Source organism: Gopherus evgoodei, chromosome 1 (genome assembly GCF_007399415.2).
Source record: "Gopherus evgoodei ecotype Sinaloan lineage chromosome 1, rGopEvg1_v1.p, whole genome shotgun sequence".
Lineage (NCBI taxonomy): Eukaryota > Metazoa > Chordata > Testudines > Testudinidae > Gopherus > Gopherus evgoodei.
In genome coordinates, this window is record NC_044322.1 from 304870433 (window position 1) to 304895067 (window position 24635).

A 24635-nucleotide genomic window follows, 5' to 3' on the forward strand; every position below is an offset into this window, starting at 1 on the left:
GAGCTTTACACCACTCTGGCCTGTTTATGCAATATAAAGAGACTGATGAGATCCTCATCCCCTCTTCTACCAGGATCAAGGATCCACTACATTAGATTCTGTACAAACACAGGGGTAAAAGTGTATTCCGCTTAACAAAACTGAATGAGCTATGCCTACAATTTTTGCAGCATTTAGAAACTCCGTTCTTCAATATATTTATATATTTCAGAGTCTAAGCAAGGTAACTATTCCTGTGTTTTTAAATACAGCTCTAGAAATCAGGTTAAAATACACACAAAAAAACAAAAGGAAAACATCTACCTTTGTATCGTTTGTCTTCAAAAACCACTCTCTCAAAAACAACAGTAACTACTTGTCGTACTGTAGCTGCAGCAGTGTTATTTGTGATATTATCTTTCGTGAAGTGAAGTCGAAAGCAAAGAACAATTGCCTGCCAAACAATTTTCAGTTAATACAATGTATATTTTTTTAGCATAGTTAACCATAATATTTTTCCCTCTACTTTATCAAGATACCTAGAGATGACTTTTTTTATTCTTCTGTATATCTGAAAAGCTGAACTAAAGTTTGATACAAAAAATTTCTAGATTGTGCTGTGAAAAAAATGTATTTTCATTGTTCCCATGATCTCATGGAAATTAGACACAGTAATATCTACATTCTAAGTTAGAGATGTGCCAATGAAAACTAATAATTTTACAGGCAATTCAAATACAATAAGTGACCATGTAAAATATAATTTAACACTTTTCCATTAAAATAACTATGTTGAGAGGACATTAAGGTTATATAGTTAGTCACACAAAGGAAATGCCAAAGCTAAAGAGGTAAACACAACCTTAACTCTGCCCCTCTTGAATTAGGAGATGGTCTAATTACATGATCACACAGTCCTCTGAGGCAAGTAATTAAAATACAAACCATAGGGAGAAGTGATGTTATAACCACACTATACAGTAAGAAGTTGGTTCCTCTTCAAGGTGATAACACCTCACACAGTAATCACAGTAATTCACAAGATGTTTCTCACAGAAATACACTGCGTTGCATTAATAATACATATTTTAATCATTTCTTTTTACTATGTATTTTATATAGAAGTTCTCATTTGTATGACAAATTATTTTCTCCTGAAATAATTCATTTTATAATTAAATTTACTATTCTGTGTTTTTGCACTTATGTTGCACTTCAACATAGCAACATTGCAATGTGTTGTGAGTTGCACAGATATTTTAAAAACCTTGTTTGGCTTTCTCTTTCTGTAATTGACTTACGGAGTCTGTTCACATGGCACACACAGATTAGTACACAGTACCATAAGATACTACACATATAAAAGTTTCCAGAAAATACTACTTGATACTAAATATAGACTTTTAAAATTATAGGCATTAGCATCAGTGTCATCCATAGCTAAGAATTTGACAGCTATATTCTGTCTGTACTGAGCATGCTCCAGCCAAAGGCTAAGCAAGCTCTTCCCTGCACTTGCTCTTCTTAACCACCAGGGGTTGCTGCCATGCCATATAACATGGGTAGGCAACCCATGGCACGCTTGTCGAAGGTGGCACACGAGCTGATTCACTGGCACTCCACACTGCCCCGGTCCTGGCCACTGGTCCGGGATGCTCTGCATTTTAATTTAATTTTAAATTAAGCTTCTTAAACATTTTAAAAACCTTATTTACTTTACATACAATAGTAGTTTAGTTATATATTATAGACTTATAGAAAGAGACCTTCTAAAAATGTTTAAATGTATTACTGGCACGCGAAACCTTAAAATAGAGTGAATAAATGAAGACTTGGCACACCACTTCTCAAAGGCTGCCGACCCCTACCATATAATGAAACAAAGGAGGGAGACTTCCGTTGCCTCTGCTTGCATGCTTCAGCTGCTGGCACCAAAAAGGAGGAGGAAGCCACTTGCTGGGAATGAAAAGAGGGAGGAATGGGGGATGCAGAGAGAAGCTGATGAGAGAAGAGAGAAATGCAGAAGGAGGAGAAGAAACAGGATGTAGGCAGGATGAAGCGTGAGGGATCAAGACAGGCAGACTGCAGAGTGAGGAGGGGGCACAGAGAGGCTACTGGAATACAGAGGCAGAGGGAACAGATGGTTAGACAGGGAAAGAAACTCCTGTAACTACTAAACCATGCTCCCTCCCAGAACCTGGATTAGAACCCAGGGTTCCTGATTCTCAACATTCCTCTGCTACCTAGAAAACAGCATGAAATCCAACGGCAAAGTGCCTTCCCTATCACAACCATCCACCCCATTTAATGTCTCATCCACAAAAGACAGCCAGCTACTGATATCAGTTACTCCACTCCATTAGCTCTAGCGGTACAGGTCTGTGCATCTAAAGATTCCAGTCCTGCCAGTGAACCATGTGAATGGTCAGTGTCTCCACATGATAGAAGTTCTGTTTTTTCAGTGTGTATGCGCGCGCACGCACACACACTTTTGTTTGTTTTTTTTGTTTGATTTTTAAGACTAGGAAATGACACAGTAAGACTTAAGCTTGTAAAGTAAAGCACTAGAAAGTTAAGAAACGCCAGAATAAATGTTACCCAAGCAACCTTAATTTGGCGCTCTTGTGCATATGCATTGTTGTGATAGTATATAGTTATTTAATGAGACTTTTTTCCACTGGATCCTGCCTCACTCAGTGCACAGGATGGAGGATGCTCAATATTCAACACGTAGCATGTTATATTTACTGCATGCCTTCCAAATTCTGCACAGAGTACAGAATTCCTAATTTCCTCACAGACTTTTCTGTGGTGCCCACCACAGTAATATCTCACTGCTTCACAAACTTCAATGAACTTCTCTTTGCAACACCCCTAAGAGATAGGGAAACAGTATTATCCCTATTCTATAGATGAGAAATAGGCAAAGAGATTAAAGCCAAAAATGTCAAGAAAGTCCACTAATTTTCCGCTGCAGAGACCAGGACAGAATTCAGTTTCCTGGGTAGCATTCGACTGCCAATACTTCAAGACCATTCTTTCTTTTCCCACAATCTTCCAAATTCAGCAACAAATAAGGCACTGGTTATACAGAAACAGCTTCATGTACTACACAACCTTAATTCTCTGAGCACCATCCATCCTGTACACTGAATGAAGCTGGGGTCCTGTGGAAAGCATAGTACGTAATTATATACAGTAACTCCTCACTTAACATTATTCCAGTTAACATTGTTACGTGGCTGATCAGAGAACATGCTTGTTCAAAGTTGTGCAATGCTCCCTTATACAGCCACCTGCTTTGTCCACTACTTGCAGAAAGAGCAGCCTGTTGAAGCTAGCTGGTGGGGGCTTGGAAGCAGGGTGGACTGGCAGCCCCTTTATCAGCTCCCCTAAGTTCCATGTGCAGCAGCCACGCAGCAGGCTATCAGCTGTCCCTCCCCACATTGTCATGTGCTGCTCCCGCCTTGGAGCTGCTCCCAGGAGCCTCCTGCTTGCTGTGCTGGCAGGGGGAGGAGGGGAAGAGGAGTGCAAATGTCAGGGTGTACCTCTCCCCACCGCTGCTATACCTCATCTTCACAGGGCGGGGCGGGACCGGACAGGGCTCAGGACGGAGGGAGCTCACTGGCAGCAGCTGCTGTCTCAACTTGCTGATCTGCTTAAAAAGGCAGTGTACTTAGAGCGGGGTCACTGTAGTTAAAGGGGCAATGTGCATCTCTCTCACACATGGCATGTGATTGTCTCTCTCTCTCTCGCGCGCACACACACACACACACACACACACACACACACCCCTACCTCTCTCTACCATGCCATCTCACCTCCCTCCATTCGTGCTGTCTTGTAAAGTGTGAGGCTACATTAACAACGTGTTAATCCTTGAGGCTCATCATTTAGCAGCAAGACATTCCCTGGGAAATATACCATCCTCTGACTTCACCACCTCAACCAAGCTTCACAATCATCATTGTTGTGGACAGTATTAAATTGTTTAAAACTTATCCTGTGTATGTATGTATATAAAAATAAAGAAAAATATAGTCTTTTGTCTGGCAAAAAAAATGTCCCTGGAACCTACCCCCCCCCCCCATTTACATTAATTCTTACGGGGAAATTGGATTAGTTTAACATTGTTTTGCTTAAAGTAGCATTTTTCAGGAACATAACTACAAGGTTAAGCAACGAGTTACTGTAATTAAACTATCATAATGCACAAGGGGGATAAATTAAAGTTGCATGGGCAACCTTAATTCTTGCGCTAACTTTTGAGCACTTGACTTTGTGTCCTTATAGTGTTCTTTTAACATAGCTTTTGTGTGTGTGTAATTTTAGAAAATACAATGTGCTTATGCAACTTAAGATTGCATTGTAATACACAGATTCAAGGAACAGAGTTAAGGTTATGCATTCAACCTTAACTTTTGAATATTCAGCTTTGCTATTTTAATGTAATGTTCACAGATTTTTGTGAGGAATTACCTGGGGTATTTTTTGCTTTAAAAAAAACAAAGATTTGACTATACAGTTTAAATAATAAAAATTTGAATACACAAATATCAAAAAGCTATCCCAACTATACCTGTGCAAGATACCAGTAATTAGAAAAAAGGGAATATTTGCACAAATCAAAGAAAAAAATACTGTAAATACACCAAATCAGCTAGCAGTCTCTGACCCTTCACTAGTCACGCCAATGTAAGTCTCATTCAACTTTGAGGCTAAAAATACATCAAATATTTCAGTGCTAACCACACTCAACAAAACCCATTCACCCTTCTAAGCCTGCATGAGTGATGCTCTTCAGTATTTATTCAAAAGTATGCACTTTAGAGGACTAAAGAGTCAAAAATATCTATTGTGCATGGTTGCTACATGATTTTCAAACACTCTTAACTAGGTCACACAAAAATTATTTTTCTTCAGAAAAAGCCCATGCCCTTATTCCGTGGGGACTACTGCACATCAAATTGCAATTTTCAGATTTCTGCCACTGCCATTCCCAGGCTTCAAAAATACGATGACATTTGAAACTATGAAAGTCAGTCAGAGAAAGAAGCAAGAACAGAACACTGGCTCTCAGCCCCTGAGGCATCTCCCTAGGCCTGGGGAACCACTGGAAGCAATCAGCAGGTGGAAGATCTTTTACCAGATGCTAAGTCTTCCACAATGCCAGATACCAATTTTAAACAGGAATTCTATCTATTTGGGAACTCTGAGAATCATAGAATATCAGGGTTGGAAGGGACTTCAGGAGGTCATCTCACAACTCAAAGCAGGACCAATCCCCAGACAGATTTTTACCTCAGTTGGCCTAAACAGCCTCTTCAAGGATTGAACTCACAACCCTGGGTTTAGCAGGCCAATGCTAAAACCACTGAGCTATCCCTCCCCTGCACAATTAACTTAGCTACATGCGTATACATATGCACCACTGAACTTCATGAAGAAAGATACACATGCTTGGGATGTGATTTTTCAAAGGCTCATAATTTGATCAAAGTAAAACCATTTTCCTCCTGGAATAGGCTATACTTAACTCCTCAGTGAGGACTATTTCAATGCTAAATTGCAACTTTCAAAACTCAATCAATTCAGTCAACTCTTTCTTGTTAAAAATATAATGGTTAAAGTATTTTCTGTTCTTATATTTGCATCCATCATAATATGAGTGCCTACCTCTTACTCATATATGCTTTCCTTTCACTTAAGGATGGCTGAACCTTCTCTGTTCATAGATATAGAAATATCACCTTCCAATAGAGATCAAGCATGAAAAATGTCAACCAGGAATGTTAGTCTGATAAATCTGAGAGGCTGAAAACAGTGGGTTATAACAGAAAGTACTGTGTAGTAACTGCTGCATACAGACATGACTAGTGCCTGCAGATAGTAAGGGGGCACAACTTAAACATTTGCCTCCCCAACAGCATAAGTGACCGCCCCCTACGACAGACCTCCACCCTCAGCAGCCCTTCCCTCCAGCTCCCAGCTGTCTGCTGCTGCCTCTCCCATTGGCCACAGCTCCCAGCTTGCCAGCTCCTGCGGTGACGAGCGGGGACAGCAAACCCTGGCAAAAATATGAGGGGAAACACATGAACCAACATGGCCCCTCCCACGCGTTGCCTCTCACTGCATATAAGTTTTCTTGTTTAAAAAATTCACACAGCAGTTTAATTTCAGTTGGTGGAAAATACAGAATGTCCAACTATTATATTCCTGATGCAGCATCTAACACTCTCTCCTCTTAAGGGATTTCCTTTTTCCCTACAAATGATGCTGCTTCTGCTCAAACACTATCTCTGACAAACAGATAATAATACAGGGATAAATAATAATAATAATAGGGATAAAATCCATTTTGTAAAAACAGGAGAACTTTTGAGATTGAATCTCAGCTTCCACAAGGAAAGACATGGATCCGAGAGTTATAAATCAGAAAAGGAACTCCTAAGGCCTGCTATCTTTTGTGTCTCACACTCCTTCACCAGAGAATGGAAAAAACTACAAACGTAATAGCAGAATAAGGAATAACTAAGTAACATTAGACATACTGATGTTAAGTGAGGCAAGAGCGGAATGCCTCACTAAGAGTTATTAGTAAATTCCCCCCAGAGGCTGGCTCAGAAACATTTGTCTCGTTAAGACTAGGAGCATGATTCAATATAACGTATTCGTACAGGGATTGCTATGCTGTTGCATTCAATGTCAACCAAAAAAATAACATCCATATATCTAGTGAAGATGCTAAGGGCACATTTTAGCTTCAACAGTAGTGACTCTCTCGTAGTACGACTGCTTCTAAACTACACTGTATGTGACTGTTTTAGGGGAATATGGATTCATGCCAGATTTCCATTGTTCTTGCTGAAAACAACATATGACATTTTGTAGTATTAATAAAAAAAAAGTAGAGATTATTTGTGAAACTCCAGAAGTCGCTTAAAGCCAACCAGCTTTGCTGTTCTTTAGGACATAGATTAGGGCGTGAAGTACCAAGAATAAAACTCTACCTGAAAGGTTTCTGTTCGAATAACTCTATTGTCGCTTTCAACAATGGCTTCTTTACCTCTCAACACAGATTATCATTTTTTAAAATATATGTCTGGAAAAAATGAGATTGTGGAAGTGCTGAAGAGGTATTTGAAGTAATTTTGGTGAAATCATTACCTAAAGAACGGAAAATAATATTTCATTTTCTCTCTCTATAAAAAGTATTTATAAACTATTTGAATAATCTTGATCAGCCTTGCTCTGTGCCAATATCTGTCACTTGGACTGCAGAAATGAAGGCATGAGAGAGTTTTATATTTTAATAACCTCCTAAAACTGACCAAACACTGGATGATCTATGTTATCTGGGACAGGCTAACTAAACCCTTCTGCATGTAAGTAGGAAGCCTTTAAATAATCATCTAGGAAATTAACTTGTTAGAGGCAGCCAGAGTATAGTTTCAAGCTACAAGTCGTGAGATGTCTGATATCAATATCTGGGGGCTTACACACTTTTTCCCACAGGAAACCAATTGTTCCAATATAAAATTCTTATATGAATTGTTTAATCTCTTACAAGATGGAAAGTCTGTGTTGCTATAGATTTTCATATTACTAACTGGAAAGTAGGTTAAATACATTAACTCTAAAGTTAAAAAGCACTGAATGAGATATATCATCTTTTGAATTGCTTATAAGGAAAACTTTCAACAAGGGATTGTCAAAAAAAGTCAATAATAGCATAGACTTAAAACAGAAAACATTACTTCAAATCTTATCAATTAAAATAAATTGAAAGTAGCTTCAAATCTTACATTTTCCCAAGTCACCATGCCAATATTCAAACTGCTCCTAAAACTAGCCATTTAGGCGGCCAGGCAGGTGAAGATGGCAGTTTCTTTAGTGACTTTGCCCCAGCCCCAGGGTTGCCCGGGGGGGGGGGGGGCAATTTGCCCCAGGCCCTGCAGGGGCCCCCCACGAGAGTTTTTCGGAGCCCCCTGGCGCGGGGTCCTTCACTCGCTCCAGGGGCCCCAGAAAACTCTTGCGAGGCCCGGGCCCCCAGAGCTTCTGCTGCTCCAGGTCTTCACCAGCAGGGGGTCCTTCCATGGGTCTTCGGCAGTAATTCGGCGGCGCGGGGCTCCTGCTGTGGGTCTTCGGGGCATTTCGGCAGCGGGTCCCAGAATGGAAGTGCCCCCCGCTACCGAATTACTGCTGAAGTGGGAGCCTCCCACTGCTGAAGACCCCAGGCCCCCGAATCCTCTGGGTGGCCCTGCCTAGCCCCCCAGATCCTGAATTACTCTCTGCTCTGTTCTTTATAACATTTATCCAATTTCCAGTTGCCTTAATGGGCTACTCTGCCACAGCTGCTGCAGTCACTAGAAGCCCCTGATAACACTACTTCGTTCCCTCCTGTGTACATGTGGACTGTAATCATCCAAACATAAAATAAACACTAAGGGAAAAGAGAGCACCTCCCCAAAAAAATTACCCATGCAGCCTTTAAGGCACTCAACCATGTGGTCACTCTGTCAACACACGTGATTTCAAATGCACAATGTACACTGAAAAAATAATGAAAGATGTTTCTCTAATCTTTCAGTTACAGTAATCTTAGATATTATTTGTAACAGAAAAAATAGATTACACAGAAACATGATTTTTAAATTGTTTGCAACTTGGATACTGGAGACTCCCAATTCTGCAAAACTGGGAAAAGACAAAGAATGAAGTCCTTTTGTTCAGATCTACAGCATTTGAAAAAGATTCTAATAATTTCTACTCCCCAGAAAAATGTGACATTGACTAGATTAACACATGCTCTGCCTTCAGAGCACAGTGAGTAGGAGACAATTCAGAATGCTTTTTATAATTCTATTTAGATAGAAAGTGAAGAAAAAACCTGTAAGGGAGTTTTGGTACACAGAATTCCTCAATCCAAATTTTGCCAAGACATAGATTAACAGACATATTATTGAAAAAAGTACCATGGAATTAAGATAAAAGTGAATCAAGACCCTCATTTTTGTGTCTCAGTTGAAAAGTGGCATCAACACAATGCATCTTTAAAATTATATTGTAATGTTATTTCAGTTCTAACTCAAAACAAAAGCATGCCACCAACACAAGGTCTATTTAGGAAATAGGTTTTTTGGGGGATGCCTCCTTTAAAATACTAGTCAGGATAAACTCTCAGTGTATTGGCTGTGATTTCAGAGCTCAAGGTGTTTTGGGGTCCAGATATCTTTGCCATAAAAACATGCACGCATGCACAAGATTAATGGATTTAAAGTACTAGATTATCACTCAACAGAATAGTCCTTTTTTAAAAAATCACTTCTGTAGTCTTAGAGAGAGGAATTTCTTGTTACAGGGGAACAGTAAAAACAGATGAATAAGGGAAGAAGCTAAAATTAAACCAGTTATTAAAGTCCAGAGGAAGACAGACTAAAACAGCAGAACCCCGATTTTTTTTCCTTCCATCCAGTGCATTGAATCGATTGGGAAAAAAACACCATACCCTTTCATTTTGTAGGTAAACATTTCTGGATGAAGTCACCTGTCATGATTAATGTACTTAACAGCATTTTGTTAGGAATAAATATTCTAATAGTAAAATTTAGACTAAGAAACAATTCTTATTCTAAATACCAATATTTTAAAAAAGTTTTTTTGCGTGTGCTTGCACATGTGGCAAGAAGCCAGAAATTGATCTGCTAGTAATTTTACATAGCCTACCTCTCCTCCAAGTCTACAATGGTATTTAAAATGTAACCATTGCCTTCGGCATCAACAATATTTGTCAATACTAGCTTTGTATAAATTAGTTTTGCGGGAGGAGACTTCAGCCTTTCCAGTGATTGCTACATAAGCTACCTTTGCTATCTTACAGATATTTGTCACTGCAAGGTTACCCTTACTAAAAGACTGTAAACCAATGAAATAACAATGCCAAAAGGAATTTCACTCTCACATACTAACTTTTTGTTGCTGGAGTTGACACATCCAGACCCAACATGCAAAACATATTCACACTACAGTGGCAATTCCTGGCTCTTGCAGTAACCAGCTTGTTCCCACTGCTTTGAGGTTTTGCATGTAGCTACCTGGAGTATGGATGTGCCATGGATTTAAAAGTCTTCTTCTGTGACATCAGGAATTAGGTTCTCTCAACTGTCTGAAAGTCACTAAAAGTGAACTGGCAAAATTGTTCAAAGATTTTAAATAAAAAATAGGAAACTACAATCATTTCAATTTTAATAATTATTTAGTTGATACATATTTCACCTATGAATTTGTATTTAATATCCGTGGCCTTGCACTGTCAGCCTATACAGTTGACTAAAATCTCTCAAATTAAGCCATGGAATCTTGCTGCTTTGCTGTATTAGGTCATGTTTTAGTATGTATTAATTAGCAATACATATTACCATATTTATAGGTGATCTGAAAATATGTTTAAAGAGTTACAGCTTTTAGGATCTGCATTAAATTGTTCAAATGACTAGAGTAATGGGGAGACAAGGTGGGTGAGGAAATATCTTTTACTAGATCAACTTCTTTTGTTCAGAGAAGCTTTCAAGCTTCACAGAGATGAGGAAGAGCTTTTAAAACAAACTTCACCAAACAAGGACACTCCACCAGAGAAGTAGATTGTATTATGGAACAAGTCACTCAAATAACCCAAGAGAATCTTTTTGAATGTGGGAAAAAACACTCCGTCCACACACACCTAGCTGTCACCCACCCCGTCAGAATCATTAAACAATTACAACCCATTCTTGATGGGGACTACATCCTGAAAGAAATCTTTCCTGAACCCCCTCTTCTGGTCTTGAAGCAACCCCTCAACTCCAACCTTGTTGCCAAAGTCCTCATTGGAAGCCAGATCTCCAACGACCAGGATCCGCTAACTCAAAGTGGTGCCAGACTCTGTCAGACCAACAGATGCAAAATGTGCAGACGTATCTCAACCTCTATGATCATAGAAGTGCAGAACTGGAAGGGTCCTCAATAGGTCATCTAGTCCAGTGCCCAGCACTCAAGCCAGGATTAAGTAATAACTGAACCATTCCTGACAGGTGTTTATCTAATATCTAATCTGTTCTAAATTAATCTACAATGAGGGAGATTCTACAACCTCCCTAAGCAATTTGTTCCGGTGCTTAACTATCCTGACAATAAAGAAGCTTTTCCTAATATCCAACCTAAACCTCCCTTGAAGCAATGGTCTTAAATTGCAACTTCTATCCTCAGAAGGAGAAGAATTTTTCACCCTCCTCCTTGTAACAACCTTTTATGTATTTGAATACTGTTTTGTCCCCCCACTCAGTCTTTTCTTCTCCAGACTAAATACACTCTTTTTTTTTTCAATCTTCTCTTATAGGTCATATTTTCTAGACTTCAGTCATTTCTGTTGTTCTCTTCTGGGCTTTCTCCAATTTCCCCACATCTTTCCTGAAATGTGGCACCCAGAGCTGGACACAATACTCACACTGAGGCCTTATCAGTGAGAAGAGTGGAAGAATTACTTCTCGTGTCTTGCTTACAACACACCTGCTAATACACACTAGAATGATGTTTGCTTTTTTTGCAACAGTATTACACTATTGTCTCATATTTAGCTTGTGATTAGAGATGTAAACAATGTGTAAAAACAGTAATCATGTTACTGATTAAAATTCTATCAGTTACAGGATTAAATGTTTACCCAGGGAACTAGGGATGCATGGATCCCCGCTGCTGCTCCCGCGTCAGCATCCCAGCACTTCCGGAGTCCTGGCTGCCAGCCACAGGGCCAGCAGCTCGAAGGGACCCCAGCCATGAGGTTTGCAGCAGGGTGAGCATTGTGGACCCCAGCCGCACCGGATACTGAGCAGCAGCAGTGCAGCTGCTGCGATGGACCCCTGCCACAGGAGGGATCTCAGTTGCAGGGCTGCCTGCCCACCTGGAGGGACCCCGAGCGGCAGCAGGGACCCTGGGCGCAGGGCTGGCAGGTGCGACGGAGCCCGGGTGTGGAGCCGGCAGCCCAGAGGGAGACTGGGTTGGGGATCCTCTTCCCTGGCAGCAGCAGCTCCAGGCCAGGGGAGAGGCATCTCTCTCCGACGCAGCCCTGAGTGCCTGTGTGGCGCTTAATAGGCTGCTGTGCAGCCTCACAGCTTAAAGGGAACTCAGGATCCCAGGAGCAGCAGGCGGGACTCTGGGCAGAGTTTAATCATTTAGCTTGATGCTTATTGGTTTCTGTTATCAGTTAACTGGTTAAACTCTTACATCCCTGTTTGGTCCCTTTCTGCAGTATTCCTCCCTAGGAAGCAATTTCCCATTTTGTATGTGTGCAACTGATCCTTCCTAGGTGGAATACTTTGACATAAATAGGATGAAATTCAGTAAAGACAAATGCAGGCCAATTCTCCAGTTTGTTCAGATCATTTTGAATTTGAATCCTATCCTCCAAAGCACTTGCAACTCCTCTTAACTTGGTATCATCCACAAACTTTATAAGTGTACTCTCTATGCCATTATTTAAATCATTTATGAAGATATTGAAGAAAACCAGACCCAGGACTGATCCCTGACAGACCCCACTCAATATGTCCTTCCATCTTGACTGTGAACCACTTTTGATTACTTTCTGGGAGTGGTTTTCCAGTTAGTTGTGCACCCAGCTTACAATAGCTCCATCTAGGATGTATTTCCCTAATTTATGAGAGAGTCAAAAGCCTTACGAAAGTCAAGATATACCACATATGCCACTTCCCCCATACTCACGGCTTGTTACCCTGTCAAAGAAATCTATTATATTGGTTTGACATTACGTTCTGGACAAATCCATGTTGACTATTACTTATCACCTTATTATCTCCTAGGTGTTTGCAAACGGACTGTTTGCTTATTTGTTCCATTATCTCTCTGGGTTCTGAAGTTAAGTTGACTGATCTGTAGTTCCCCAGGTTGTCCTTATTTCCCTTTTTATAGACTGGCACTATATTTGCCCTCTTCCAGTCCTCTGGAATCTCTGTCTGCTATGAGTTTTCAAAGATAATCGCTAATGGCTCAGATATCGCCTCAGTCAGCTCCCTGAGTGTTCTACATATTTCATCAAGCAATGACAACTTGAAGTAATTTTTAATTTGATCTTTCACTATTTTAGCTTTAGATACTACCTCATTTTCACAGGTGTTCACTCTCTTAAATGTGCTATCTCTACTAACCTTTTTGGTGAAAACTAAACAAAAAAGTCATTGAGCACTTCTGTCATTTCTACATTTTCTGTTATTTTCTTTCCCCTTCTCATTGAGTAATGGCCTATCCTATCCTTGGGTCTTCTGCTTGCTTCTAATGTATTTGTAGAATGTGTTCTTGTTACCCTTCGTATCTCTAGCTCAGAAGTGGGCAAACTTTTTGGCCCAAGGGCAACATCTGAGTATAGAAATGTTATGGTGGGCCATGAATGCTCATGCAATTGGGGTTGGGGTGCGGGTGCAGGCTCTGACGTAGGGCCAGAACTGAGGGGTTCAGGGTGCAGGAGAGGGCTCCGGGCTGGAGCAGGGTGTGTGTGGGGGGGGAGGGCTCCGGCTGTGGGTACAGACTCTGGAGTGGTGCTGGGGATGGGGGGTTTGGGTTGTGGAAGGGTGCTCCAGGTTGAGACCAAAGGGTTCAGAGGGCAGGAGGTGGATCAGGGCTGGGGCATGTAGTTGGGACATGGGGGGATGGCTCAGGGGTGCAGGCTCCAGAAGGCGCTTCCCTCAAGCAGCTTCTGAAAGCAGCGGCATGTCTCCCCTCCAGTTCCTATATGGAGCTGCGACCAGGTGGCTCTGCTGCATGCTGCCCCATCTGCAAGCACCAGCCCTGCAGCTTCCATTGGCCATGGTTCCCGACCAATGGCAGCTGCAGGAGTGCCACTTGGGGTGGGGGCAGCATGCACAGCAAAGCCCCTGGCTGCTTCTACATGTTCGAGCCGGAGGGAGGACATTCAGCTGCTTCCAGGAACCATGTGGAGCGGCCTCTGACCCTGCTCTAAGGCCGGAGCGGGGCAAGCCCCAGATCCTGCTCCGGGGTGGGAGCTCAACAGCTGGATTAAAACAGCTGGTGGGCCAGATCCGGCCGCAGGCCAAAGTTTGCCCACCCCTGCTCTAGCTAGTTTAATCTTGTTTTGTGCATTGGCCTTTCTGATTTTGTCCCTACATGCTTGTGCTTTTTAAAATATTCAGTCTTCCTAATTTGACCTAGTTTCCAATTTTTGTAGGCCTCTTTTTTGAGTTTCAGATCATTGAAGACCTCCTGGTTAAGCCAGGTTGGTCTCTTACCATATTTCCCATCTTTCCTAAGCAGTAAGATATTTTGCTCTTATGCCCCTTAATAATGTCCCTCTGAAAAACTGCCAACTCTCTGTTTTTCCCCTCAGACTTGCTTCCCATGGGATCTTACCTACCAATTCCCTGAGTTTGCTAAAGACTGCCTTTTTGAAATCCATTATCTTTATTCTGCTATTTTCTCTCCTACCATTCCTTAGAATCATGAACTCTACCATTTCATGGTCATTTTCATTTAAGCTGCCTTCCAGTTTCAGATGCTCAATCAGTTGCTCCCTATCTGTCCAGATCAAATCTAGAACAGCCTCTCCTCTACTGGCTTTCTCCAAAGCTTTCCAAGAATTTGTTGGATAATCTGTGCCCTGCTGTATTATTTTCCCAAGAGATGTCTGGGCAGTTGAAGTTTCCCATCACTACCAAATCCTGTGCTTTGGATGATTTTGTTAGTTGTTTAAAAAAAGCCTTAACTACCTCTTCTTCCTGGTTATATGCTCTACAGTAGACCCCTACCATGACATCACCCTTGTCTTTTACCCCTTTTATCCTTACCCAGAGATTTTCAACAAGTTTGTCTCCTATTGCCATCTGAACCTCAGTGCAAGTGTATCCATCTTTGATCCTTCCTTCTTTTCCTCTGCCTGACCTTCTTGACTTTCTCCTCTGCAAAATCTCTTGGGCAGATTTTCTGCACCATGCAAGAGCTTTGGGATGACAATCAGTTTCAAGAAGACAGTGATCATATACCAAGGGGTGGAAGAACCAGTGCTCGACATTACGCCGAAGCATAAATCTCTTTGCATCATTGACAGCTTTTGCTACTTGGGTTCTATGATCAGCAGGAAACTTGATCCTCAGATTGAACTAACAGAATTGGAAAAACAGCTAAGAATTTCAAGATATTACAGAAACGTGCATGGAATAACAGCAAATTATCAACTAAGGTGAAGATACGGATCTATGAGACTTGAGTGCTGTCATTCCTGCTCTACGTTTCAGAAACATGGACAACATATACTAAACACATTAGGAGACTGAACAATATGAGATGCCTGTGTAATATTCTGGAAATAAAGTGGGAAGACAAAATACCAAACACAGAGGTGCTGAAGCATGCAGGATTGACACACTTAGAAAATACTATCAAGAAGAAGGGGTGGCAATGGCTCAGTCATGTCAGGAGAATGGGAGGTGACTATATCCACAAGAATATTTTGTACAGCAAGATTCAAGACGGCACTAGAAAGCGGAGTTGCCCTTTATGACTGTACCACAATGTGTGCAAAAATTATATGAAATCATTCAACATCAGTGTAGACAACTAGAAGGGGCATGCAGAATTCCATTCAATCTGGAGGAACATCTGGCACTGGGGACAGCTCAACATGAAGTGGTTTGATCCAGAGGATGGAAGCAAAGCGAGAAAGAAGAAAGCAGTGTGCTGTAATCTTCAACTCCAACTCAGACAACACATGGATCTGTGAAACTTGTAATACGCTATGTCGCTTTTGAATTGGGCATGTCAACCATAAGCAGATTCATTAGGCATCTGACTAGACCTTTCGCACGTACACCATGATCCAGTGGATCACCAGTTAGCTGAGCAATCAATATACCAATATTCCAGTCACATGCATTATCCCACTTAGTCTCTATGATGCCAACTATATTACAGTTGTGTTTATTTACTAGTATTTCTAGTTTTTCCTCTTTATACCCCCCCCCATAGTATTAATGATCAATACTACCCACTACGCACCTTTCAAAATGCATAGGTCCTACGTACGTCTATCACTACATGTGGTGTACCTCATCCATGCCCCAGTAACAACTATGTGGGTGAAATGAGAATCACTATGCTATCAAATGAACTCTCACAGAAAAATGATAAAAGACAAATGCCGTATCACCCACGGGCAAACATTTTCACAAAGCAACCACTCCATATTTACCCTTTCAATTCTCATCCTCAAAGGAAAGTTAGAACACCACCTTCAAAATATGAGTCTAGGAACTTAAATTCATAACTTTGTTAGATATCAAAAATCATGGACTTAATATAAATCTAGTGTCTTTGTCTCATAACAATGTGGAACCCACTAACCTTTCTTGGTCCTTGGTACAGGTGCTAACTGTCCGTTTCACCATGAATGGTCTCTCTTGCAACATCTGTTCTACCCTTCTATTTAGCTGTGACAGTGACAGTACCTCTCCCACACCTAAAGAGCAGCTCTGTGAAAGTTTGAAAGCTTCTCTCTCTCCAATAGAAACTGGTCCAATAAAAGATATTACCTCATCTACCTGTTCTCTTAGCATTTATTTTGGTTTTCCTTATTTCAAGCATGCATACACTCCTGCCCAACTATCAAAATTCTGCCAGGTTCTACTCTTCAGAACTTTGCCACTGATGTTACAACTACCAAAGAAGAATAACTGATAGTGGACCATGCTTACTAGATTAAGGCAAGTCACATTTCTCCCAATATTACTTTTTAAAAAATATTTTTCTTTTAACTTATTTAAAAAATACTTGTTACTTGATCTCCTACATATTATAAAATAAGAATATTTAAAATATGCAACAGATTTCAGTTTCTAGTATTCTCACCAGCAGAGTATAGTAGGGCATGGGTAGGCAACCTATGGCACGCGTGCCAAAGGCAGCACGCAAGCTAATTTTCAGTGGCACTCCCACAGCCCAGGTCCTGGCCACTGGTCCAGGAGCTCTGCATTTTAATTTTAATTTAAATGAAGCTTCTTAAACATTTTAAAACCTTATTTACTTTACATACAACAATATTTTAGTTTATACATTACAGATTCATAGAGAGAGACCTTCTAAAAACGTTGAAATCTATTACTGGCACACAAAACCTTAAATCAGAGTGAATAAATGATGACTTGGCACACCACTTCTGAAAGGTTGCTGACCCGTAAAGTAGGTTATCACACCAAGTGGTAGTTCCTGATCAGTTAAGCCTGTTAGTTACAATATACAACCAGACAACAGCAGAATATTTCATCTTGAGCAACTCACTTAACTTTTCCATACTTAAGTTTTCTCTTCTATGAAATAATACTACCCTCCTCCTTGGTAAAGTACTTTGTGATGTTTGAATTAAAGATTCTTTATAAGGACAAAGCATCCTTTCGTATTCACTCTTACATAAAAAGTATTTTTATCTTTACTAAAGGACTAAATATTTCAACAAGTGTTCGCAGAGTCAGGGCCTGTGTTTCGGAAACAGGTACATTCCTTCAGTGGAACTGATTTAGATAAGTAAGTTAGCATGTTAAAATAAATATCACAGTTACATAAACAAATTCCTACCTTGGAGAGTGCTTCATCATGGACAACTGTATTGGTTGTTAAAAGAACAAGAACTGTTTGAAGTAATTTGAGTTCTTCAAGACTATTTTCCATCAGTTGCCAAAGCATGTTAATAATATTTCCAGCTGCAGCCTATGAAGAAATCATTTGATATATACAATTAATTTTATACTTGGTATTTAATACCAAGATTACACACACATTTAAAATACATCATTCACATATACTACAGTAAATTCATTTTTTCCTACAACCATATAAACACACAGGGAATACAATACTAATTTCTTTGTCACAATGGTCCTGGATATCAAAAGACTTACATGATCAGTTCTCTTCTATTTAAGGCATATATTTTAACCATTCTGTCAACCTGTGTGCACGCTTCATTTTTCAACCAGAAGCACAAGTTCTCTTAGAGGAAGAGGCAATTCACTACAAAGCTAATTTGACTACAAACTTCAGAGACCTATATATGCCAGAAAAATATGTCTATTACTCTGTCTAAACACAGAGTACGTATTACTTTCATGGACTGTTTGACATATTCAGTAAAAAGCAGTACTACTAGATATTACATGTGTATTTAAGACTACAGTAATAGTTGTATGCTATATTATCAAATGGATGCAAACACCCTGCATAGGCTCTGGAGCCAAAAGAAGGTGAAACTATATGCAGAAGTACAGATTTATCAAACTTGTGTAAGTCCAATCCTCTTATATGCATTTGAAACATGGATTCTGCTTAAGCAAGATATTGGGAGGTTGCAGGCATTTCATATGCATTGCCAGCAGCGAGTACTGGGTACATGATGGTTTGACTTTATCAGTAATAAGATGTATCACTGAGAACTGGCCTCAAGATGACTAGTCATCATTGGCCACTGATAGCTAGCTCTTTTTGGTCATGATGCTTGCCTTGGAGACAAGTCTCTGCATACCAAGCTTTGAAGATTGGACTTGAGGTCAGGAAAGGACACTGCCCGGTCATAGACTGGTGGCAGTCACGACATTGCCCACAATTAACTTGAACCAGATCAGTAATAAACCTGGGGAGTTCTTAAATGCTGCAAATAAAGCTGTGCAGTGTGGTCACGGACACTTGGCACTACAAACCTCCGCTGTCTAAGCATATTATTCTTGTTACTTATTATACTGAATTCAAGAACTATGTCACTGAAACTTTAATATAACAACATACTATTCGTGCACAGAGACAGGCAGAGTAAAGATTATACTTCCGTTCTTAAGTGTGGTACGTACCAACTTTTGAATGCTTAATTGTGCCCTTTTCATAAAGTACTACAACTACGTTAGCCAAAACAGCTTTTCAAATCAGCCATTTTTATCATGTAAAAGAGGTCTTCCTGGTTTGTAGTACTGATTTCTTGCACTATGTCAATACAAGTTTGGCAATAGTGTTTCCCAGCTAACTGCTAGTGAGCCAACTAAGGAATCCAACTATTGTAAAGGAGTCTACAAAAGGATACTTAAAAAAAAACAAAACTATTTTATGTACTTTTCCTTTGGTTCCAACGGCGTGGACTGAATTTTGACAATGATATTTTAAACTCCAAAAAAACATTTTCCACTCGATTATATCCATTTTAATATACATAAATGTGTTTCAGCTTTAGAAAGCAGTCTTGCAAGTGTTTTTATCTTTGCTAAAGTACTGAATACTTCAAATATTTCAATACAAGACAATATTTTCATATAACATCCATCTTACCTCTGAAACAACTTCATGTGACATAAGTCTCTGTATGGCTGCTAGACACAGTTGAGTAATCTTTGGTTCCTTTGTTCCACAGCCCATTAGAAACGGCTGAACTACTTCTGAGCTGTTCTCTTTCAATGCTTTTGAACAGAGATAAGGAAAGTTGGTCAACTTTTAACAGCTTGCTGATTTGAACGACGTAAGGCAAATACTTGTTAGTCATAAAACACATAATGAATAACAGTTAAGTTATTCAAATTATAAACAAGAACAAAACCCAGAAAGAATCTCCATTGAAATTTATGGCAGATATTTTTGCACTGGGGGGAAGCAATTAGATTAAGAGTGAGAGAAATGCCAGTAGTCTCCTGAATACTTGACCTGCCAATGAGCTTCTTGTCCTATCCTCTCTTAACCCTTTCCACAGTGCTCTGATCCCCACATCCCCGCTTGTCCTCCTCACTCTGTCCCATTTTAGTGCATCTCCTCATCTTTGTCTTTCTTTCTCCCTAACCCTCAAACTTCCTTCTAGAGTGACTTTGGTTTGTCCATGTCATAAGCCTCTTCCAATCTTCAAGAAGCCCTCTCTTCCCCTTTGGGCTCTGCAAGGAGTTTCAAACTTGCACTCTCTTCAGTCTGTTGGATATCCATGTATGGAGCAGTGCATCAAGGAGGTGCTACATGTGTAGCACAAAGGATGTATACCAGTGCAGACAGAGTGGGTGGGGAAAAAATATCAAAGCAATACTCATCACCAACCACATGACCCTGTATAGTGTAGTGAGAATGACTGGTCATTTAGAGCCCTGGATAGGACATTCACATAAGGATACGATGAGTTTAAGAAAAACAGAAGTTAGTCATTTTTGTACCACAGCTCTTATAAATAAAACTTATGATTGTGCTACGATGGCAAATAGCAGACAAACAGCTTTTTATTTATGTAACACTCAAAGAAATTTGGAGTATATGTGAGAGTTTGTTTTTTTTACTCAGTGTTTCAACAACTGATCTGAAAACCAACATCAAGTTAAGAGCAACAAAAAAGTATTTAAAACTGAGGCCCTCTTGATTAAAACATCTCAAAAAAAGGGCTAGAGGATTGTTAAAAGCATCTGCTTCCTGTAAGAATGTTATATCCGTGGACTTATAAAAGGATCAGACAAAGTGAATGTATTAAACAAACTGCATTCTATAATGGCAGTTTCTTCAGAGCCACTACAGGGTAACAATGTATTGACAGATATACAGATCTGGACATTACAGAGCCAACATCAAAAGCTTATTTAAAAATCAGACAGACAGCCCTGAATGTGTAAGAGCACAAGCCACTTTTTAATCCTCAATATTCTGACTATAAAAAAAAATCAGAATTGAAAATCAGCTATAAACTCTGTTTTAAGCAAAACAATCTGCTTTTTAAGTCACAAGAACACAAATTTACATCCAGCACTAGTACTCTTCTGCTAAATGTTCCACAGTTCTCTAACAACATGAGTTATAAATTATTGATCAGTGAACTGAAGTGCTTTTATTTATAGTTTTTTTCTACAACTGTCACTGAACTCCAAATAACAATTAAGAGAAGAAAAATACTGTAAATTTATCCCCCACACATGACTCCCAATAGAGTCCTGAAAAGGAGTCAAGAGATGATCATTAGGAGACAAGGATAAAAAGTGGAGAAGGTGGTGAACAACTTTAATACAATATCTCACATGCTGTACATTTAAATAAAAAAAGGTCTATGCTTACGTCAGCCTGTAGAGTGCAGACTATACCTGTGCTAACTGGGCGCGCGTAAACAACAGCATTGACAGTGAGGCACAGCTTAGGCAAATAATGAGCCATACATGCCTGAACCTCTATACAGCTCTACACAGCTCTCTACACACCCAAGCGGTGCCTTTCACCTCTACAGTGCTACTTTTAGTAAGTCTCTATTCAGAAAACCTTAAAGATTTTTGTCAATAATTCAAACACATATTTATTGTATCTGCTCACAAGTAGCCCTATAACAACAAATCTGTGTAATTATTGGTGAAGGAAACAAGTTATAGTAAACACATTTCATTTTTAACTTGAAAAAAAGAATTCATGAAATATGAAAAATACTTTGTGTTCCTTTAAAAAAAAAAAAAGAAGTCTGTCCAGATATACTCAGAATGCCATGACCTTTCACAATTCTTCAGTCTTGGAATGAAGATGAAAAATTTTACACCATTAACTAGCTTTTTTTAAAATGTAAATTGTTTATGTAACTAATACTCCGCAGAATGTTGCTAGCTTTCCTAATGAGTAAATGGAGATTTCTCTTTTGTCTATTTGTCTTAAATTTGTGTCTTTTGATGCATAGCTGATGTTACCTGGCATAGTTTTCCCACTTATGTCAGCATTCATGACAGCAGTAAAAACAAAGAAAAACAAACAAATAAAAGACACACATTAAAGTAAAATAGAGGGGAGGGACTGCTATTTCAAACACTTCTAGGAATCTCCTTCTCAACAATATTTTTACATCTCTTAATATAGTACCCTTTCATTACACAGTCTTTTCTCAAATCTTTCAAATTATTCTGTTGTGGAGATTTTGTTTAAGTACCGCTGTGCTAAACACTGGTGTAATAACTCATGGAAATCCAAAAACTTTTGCCCTTCTGAGGGCTCTAATGGCAACATGCAAGAAACCAACAGATTACATGCAATTTAATAAAGTTGCAGAAAGCTGGGCAGATCATTTTAAGATGCACAGTTGCAGCCCGCAGGGATTTCCAGTCCCAAAAAGCTATATTGCATCTCAATATGAGCAACCTCTATCCAGATTAAGATGAAGCACTGGCTGCTGGGTACTGTAGTTTCCACAGGCAAGACTCATTAGATAGATGGGCATATTGTACAATTCCCTGGGCAACAACTGGTGAGATGAACACGCACAGTGAGCAAGAGATATTGAGAGTCCTGAGAAGAGTTGTTAATATTTGTTACTTTTCCCTGCTCGAACAGTTCAGTAGAAAAACCACTGAAAATTATCCCTGACCGAATTGTGCACCCTCACATGGTCCACATATTTCTGTGCCCCTCACTCAGAAAAATGCAAAAGAAATCTGCGGGGGACATGCACCTCTTTCCCAGCAGCATATCTGTTCCAGTATTCCTGGATCAGCCTCAGAGCCTCAAATCACTGCCGGGCGGGAGGGGGGAGGGAAGTGGCTGGGCGTAGGAGACATTGATCACAGTCAGGGTGCAAGGCTGGGCGTGCATGTGTGCCAACAAGCAAGAGAGACTCTGTTCCTCTCGCTTGCTACTGTGGCTCGCAGGGCGTGGAGCTGTAGAGCTTTTTATTATGCTGGAGGCAGAAGCGTAGCAGCCTGCCTGCTACTTAATTGATCTCATTCTCTGAGGCAGAAATGTAGCTGCCTGCCTGTCTAGTAACATTGTTAATGTTCCTATTGTTAGATAACTGTTCCCATTCTCAGTCAGTTCCCCTAGGAGCATAAAACCTGTAAAAGTTTTAAGGCCTCTACATTGCCAGAGTCAGGTAAAGCCTTATAAATGACAGTAAGGGAATCAGCTAGGAAGATTTATGTGCTTTCTTCCCTTTTTCTGTGCCAAAGTGGCACAGTGGGGTTAGATTACAGCTCAGGATTTAAAAAAAAAGGACTTTGAGGGCAAATGAAACGTTTACCAAGCAGTCAATAAAATGTCAGGACAATCAGAACCAAACACTTCCCAAAGCTCCAAGCCAGGTCCAGGACAATGATTAGCAAAACTGTATGACTTTCACGTGTGGAAGTCTGAGCAATTTTAAACGACATTCTACTTTCCCCCCCTCCCCTTCTTCTTCTGTCTGGTGTTCTGTAATGAAGTTTAAATGAAAATCCAGAATTATAATTGGAATGCAGGGTATTAGTTACCAAATGTGTGTAATTTAATTTTCATGTGTTTAGGAAATGCTGAATAGTTTGACTTTTTACTGTACTGAAGTATAAATAAGTTACCAAAACAATTGAAACCAGTGTGATTATATTGCATCATTTTAACAAAATATGCATAATTTTGCAGAATTTTTAATTTTTTGGCACAGAATCCCAAGCGTAGAAAATTATGATTCCTTTACTAACACAAATAGAGTAACAGAAGGAAATGCAAATATTCTACAAGATATTCCAACATTATTGTGTTGTTTCTTTTGCTGTGCCCCAAACAGTAGCATATTACTGATTCATGTATTAAAAACCTGAAAGATGATTGTACATATCTGAAACATCTTTAAAAATGTTTTGCTTTCGGTGACCCAAATGCATCTCCCAATTGTATTGTTACTGTATATAATTACCTGCCAAAATATCGGTGTTTCTTGCAGCTATCGTTTTAACTTTTATTATTCCTGATTCAGCAGCCTATAAGCAAGAGATAACAATTAGTTCAGCACCTAGTTTACATCTACACTATCTGAAAAGAAAGAGAAGTTATCTATGGTTAATGAAAATTTTAACAGTACAAACATCAGTGCAGTTTTGTTGTATTCTCAGTATGTACAACCAATCTGACAGTGAGGGCTTTGTGCTTTCTGCAATTCTGCAGCCGCAATCTCCATCTCTTTCCACACAATTGTGATCAAGAACTTCAACTTTTTAAAAGAAAGTGAATTACTTTTCTGGTGTTCATGGTTATGAAGATAATCTCTGCCAAACAAAAAACCTGTACAATGTAGACTTCCCAAGTCTTTGAACAGCATGACAATTGCTATGATGTATGAATTGCATCCATTTATCTCAGCTGAAACACTGACTCGTAAAGCCTAATAATATAAACATCACCATTTTTTTCACAGATTATTTTAGCAGTAGCATTCAGCTAACACACCTGTCCACTGCTCTCAGATGCAGTAGCTGAAGCAAGGGGAAAACTGGCTGTTGTCCAATTTGAATCAGCTGACAAAACTTCCAGCTTTAACCCCAAAACAACCATGCAACATAGTTACGAGATCGGAGGGAAGTGTATATGAAAACATTCTGAAATGGTGATTTCTGCTGAACTTAATATCAAAACTAATCTACAAGAGATACTTCATCAAATTAGACTACTATTTTTCATCTTGAATTCAATATACATTTTAGTTTAATGTAATAATCAAACAAACATATTTTAAAAAATACATGCATTTAAAATACAAAATTATAACAAGTTGTGCTAAGGCTTACACTTATTATAATCTATTACAAGCATTTAAATTCAATTAATATTAAACAATACGTTTGCTGCCAAAGTTTTAAAGTTAAACCAATGAACTCATGGACACCACT

The 24635-nt window shown here is 39.6% G+C and overlaps 1 protein-coding gene across 7 annotated transcripts in view; it reads right to left on the reverse strand.

Annotated features, from left to right (window-relative positions):
- The window catches only part of MON2 (MON2 homolog, regulator of endosome-to-Golgi trafficking), a 171524-nt gene that overhangs the window by 121426 nt on the left and 25463 nt on the right, over nt 1-24635 (reverse strand). For all 7 annotated transcript variants that reach the window (XM_030548859.1, XM_030548858.1, XM_030548857.1 and 4 more), the window contains 4 exons: nt 23666-23729; nt 19342-19469; nt 17608-17739; nt 304-433 (listed from right to left, as the gene is read on the reverse strand). In XM_030548859.1, coding sequence (XP_030404719.1) covers nt 304-433; nt 17608-17739; nt 19342-19469; nt 23666-23729 — 454 coding nt within the window. The remainder of the gene's footprint in view (nt 1-303; nt 434-17607; nt 17740-19341; nt 19470-23665; nt 23730-24635) is intronic.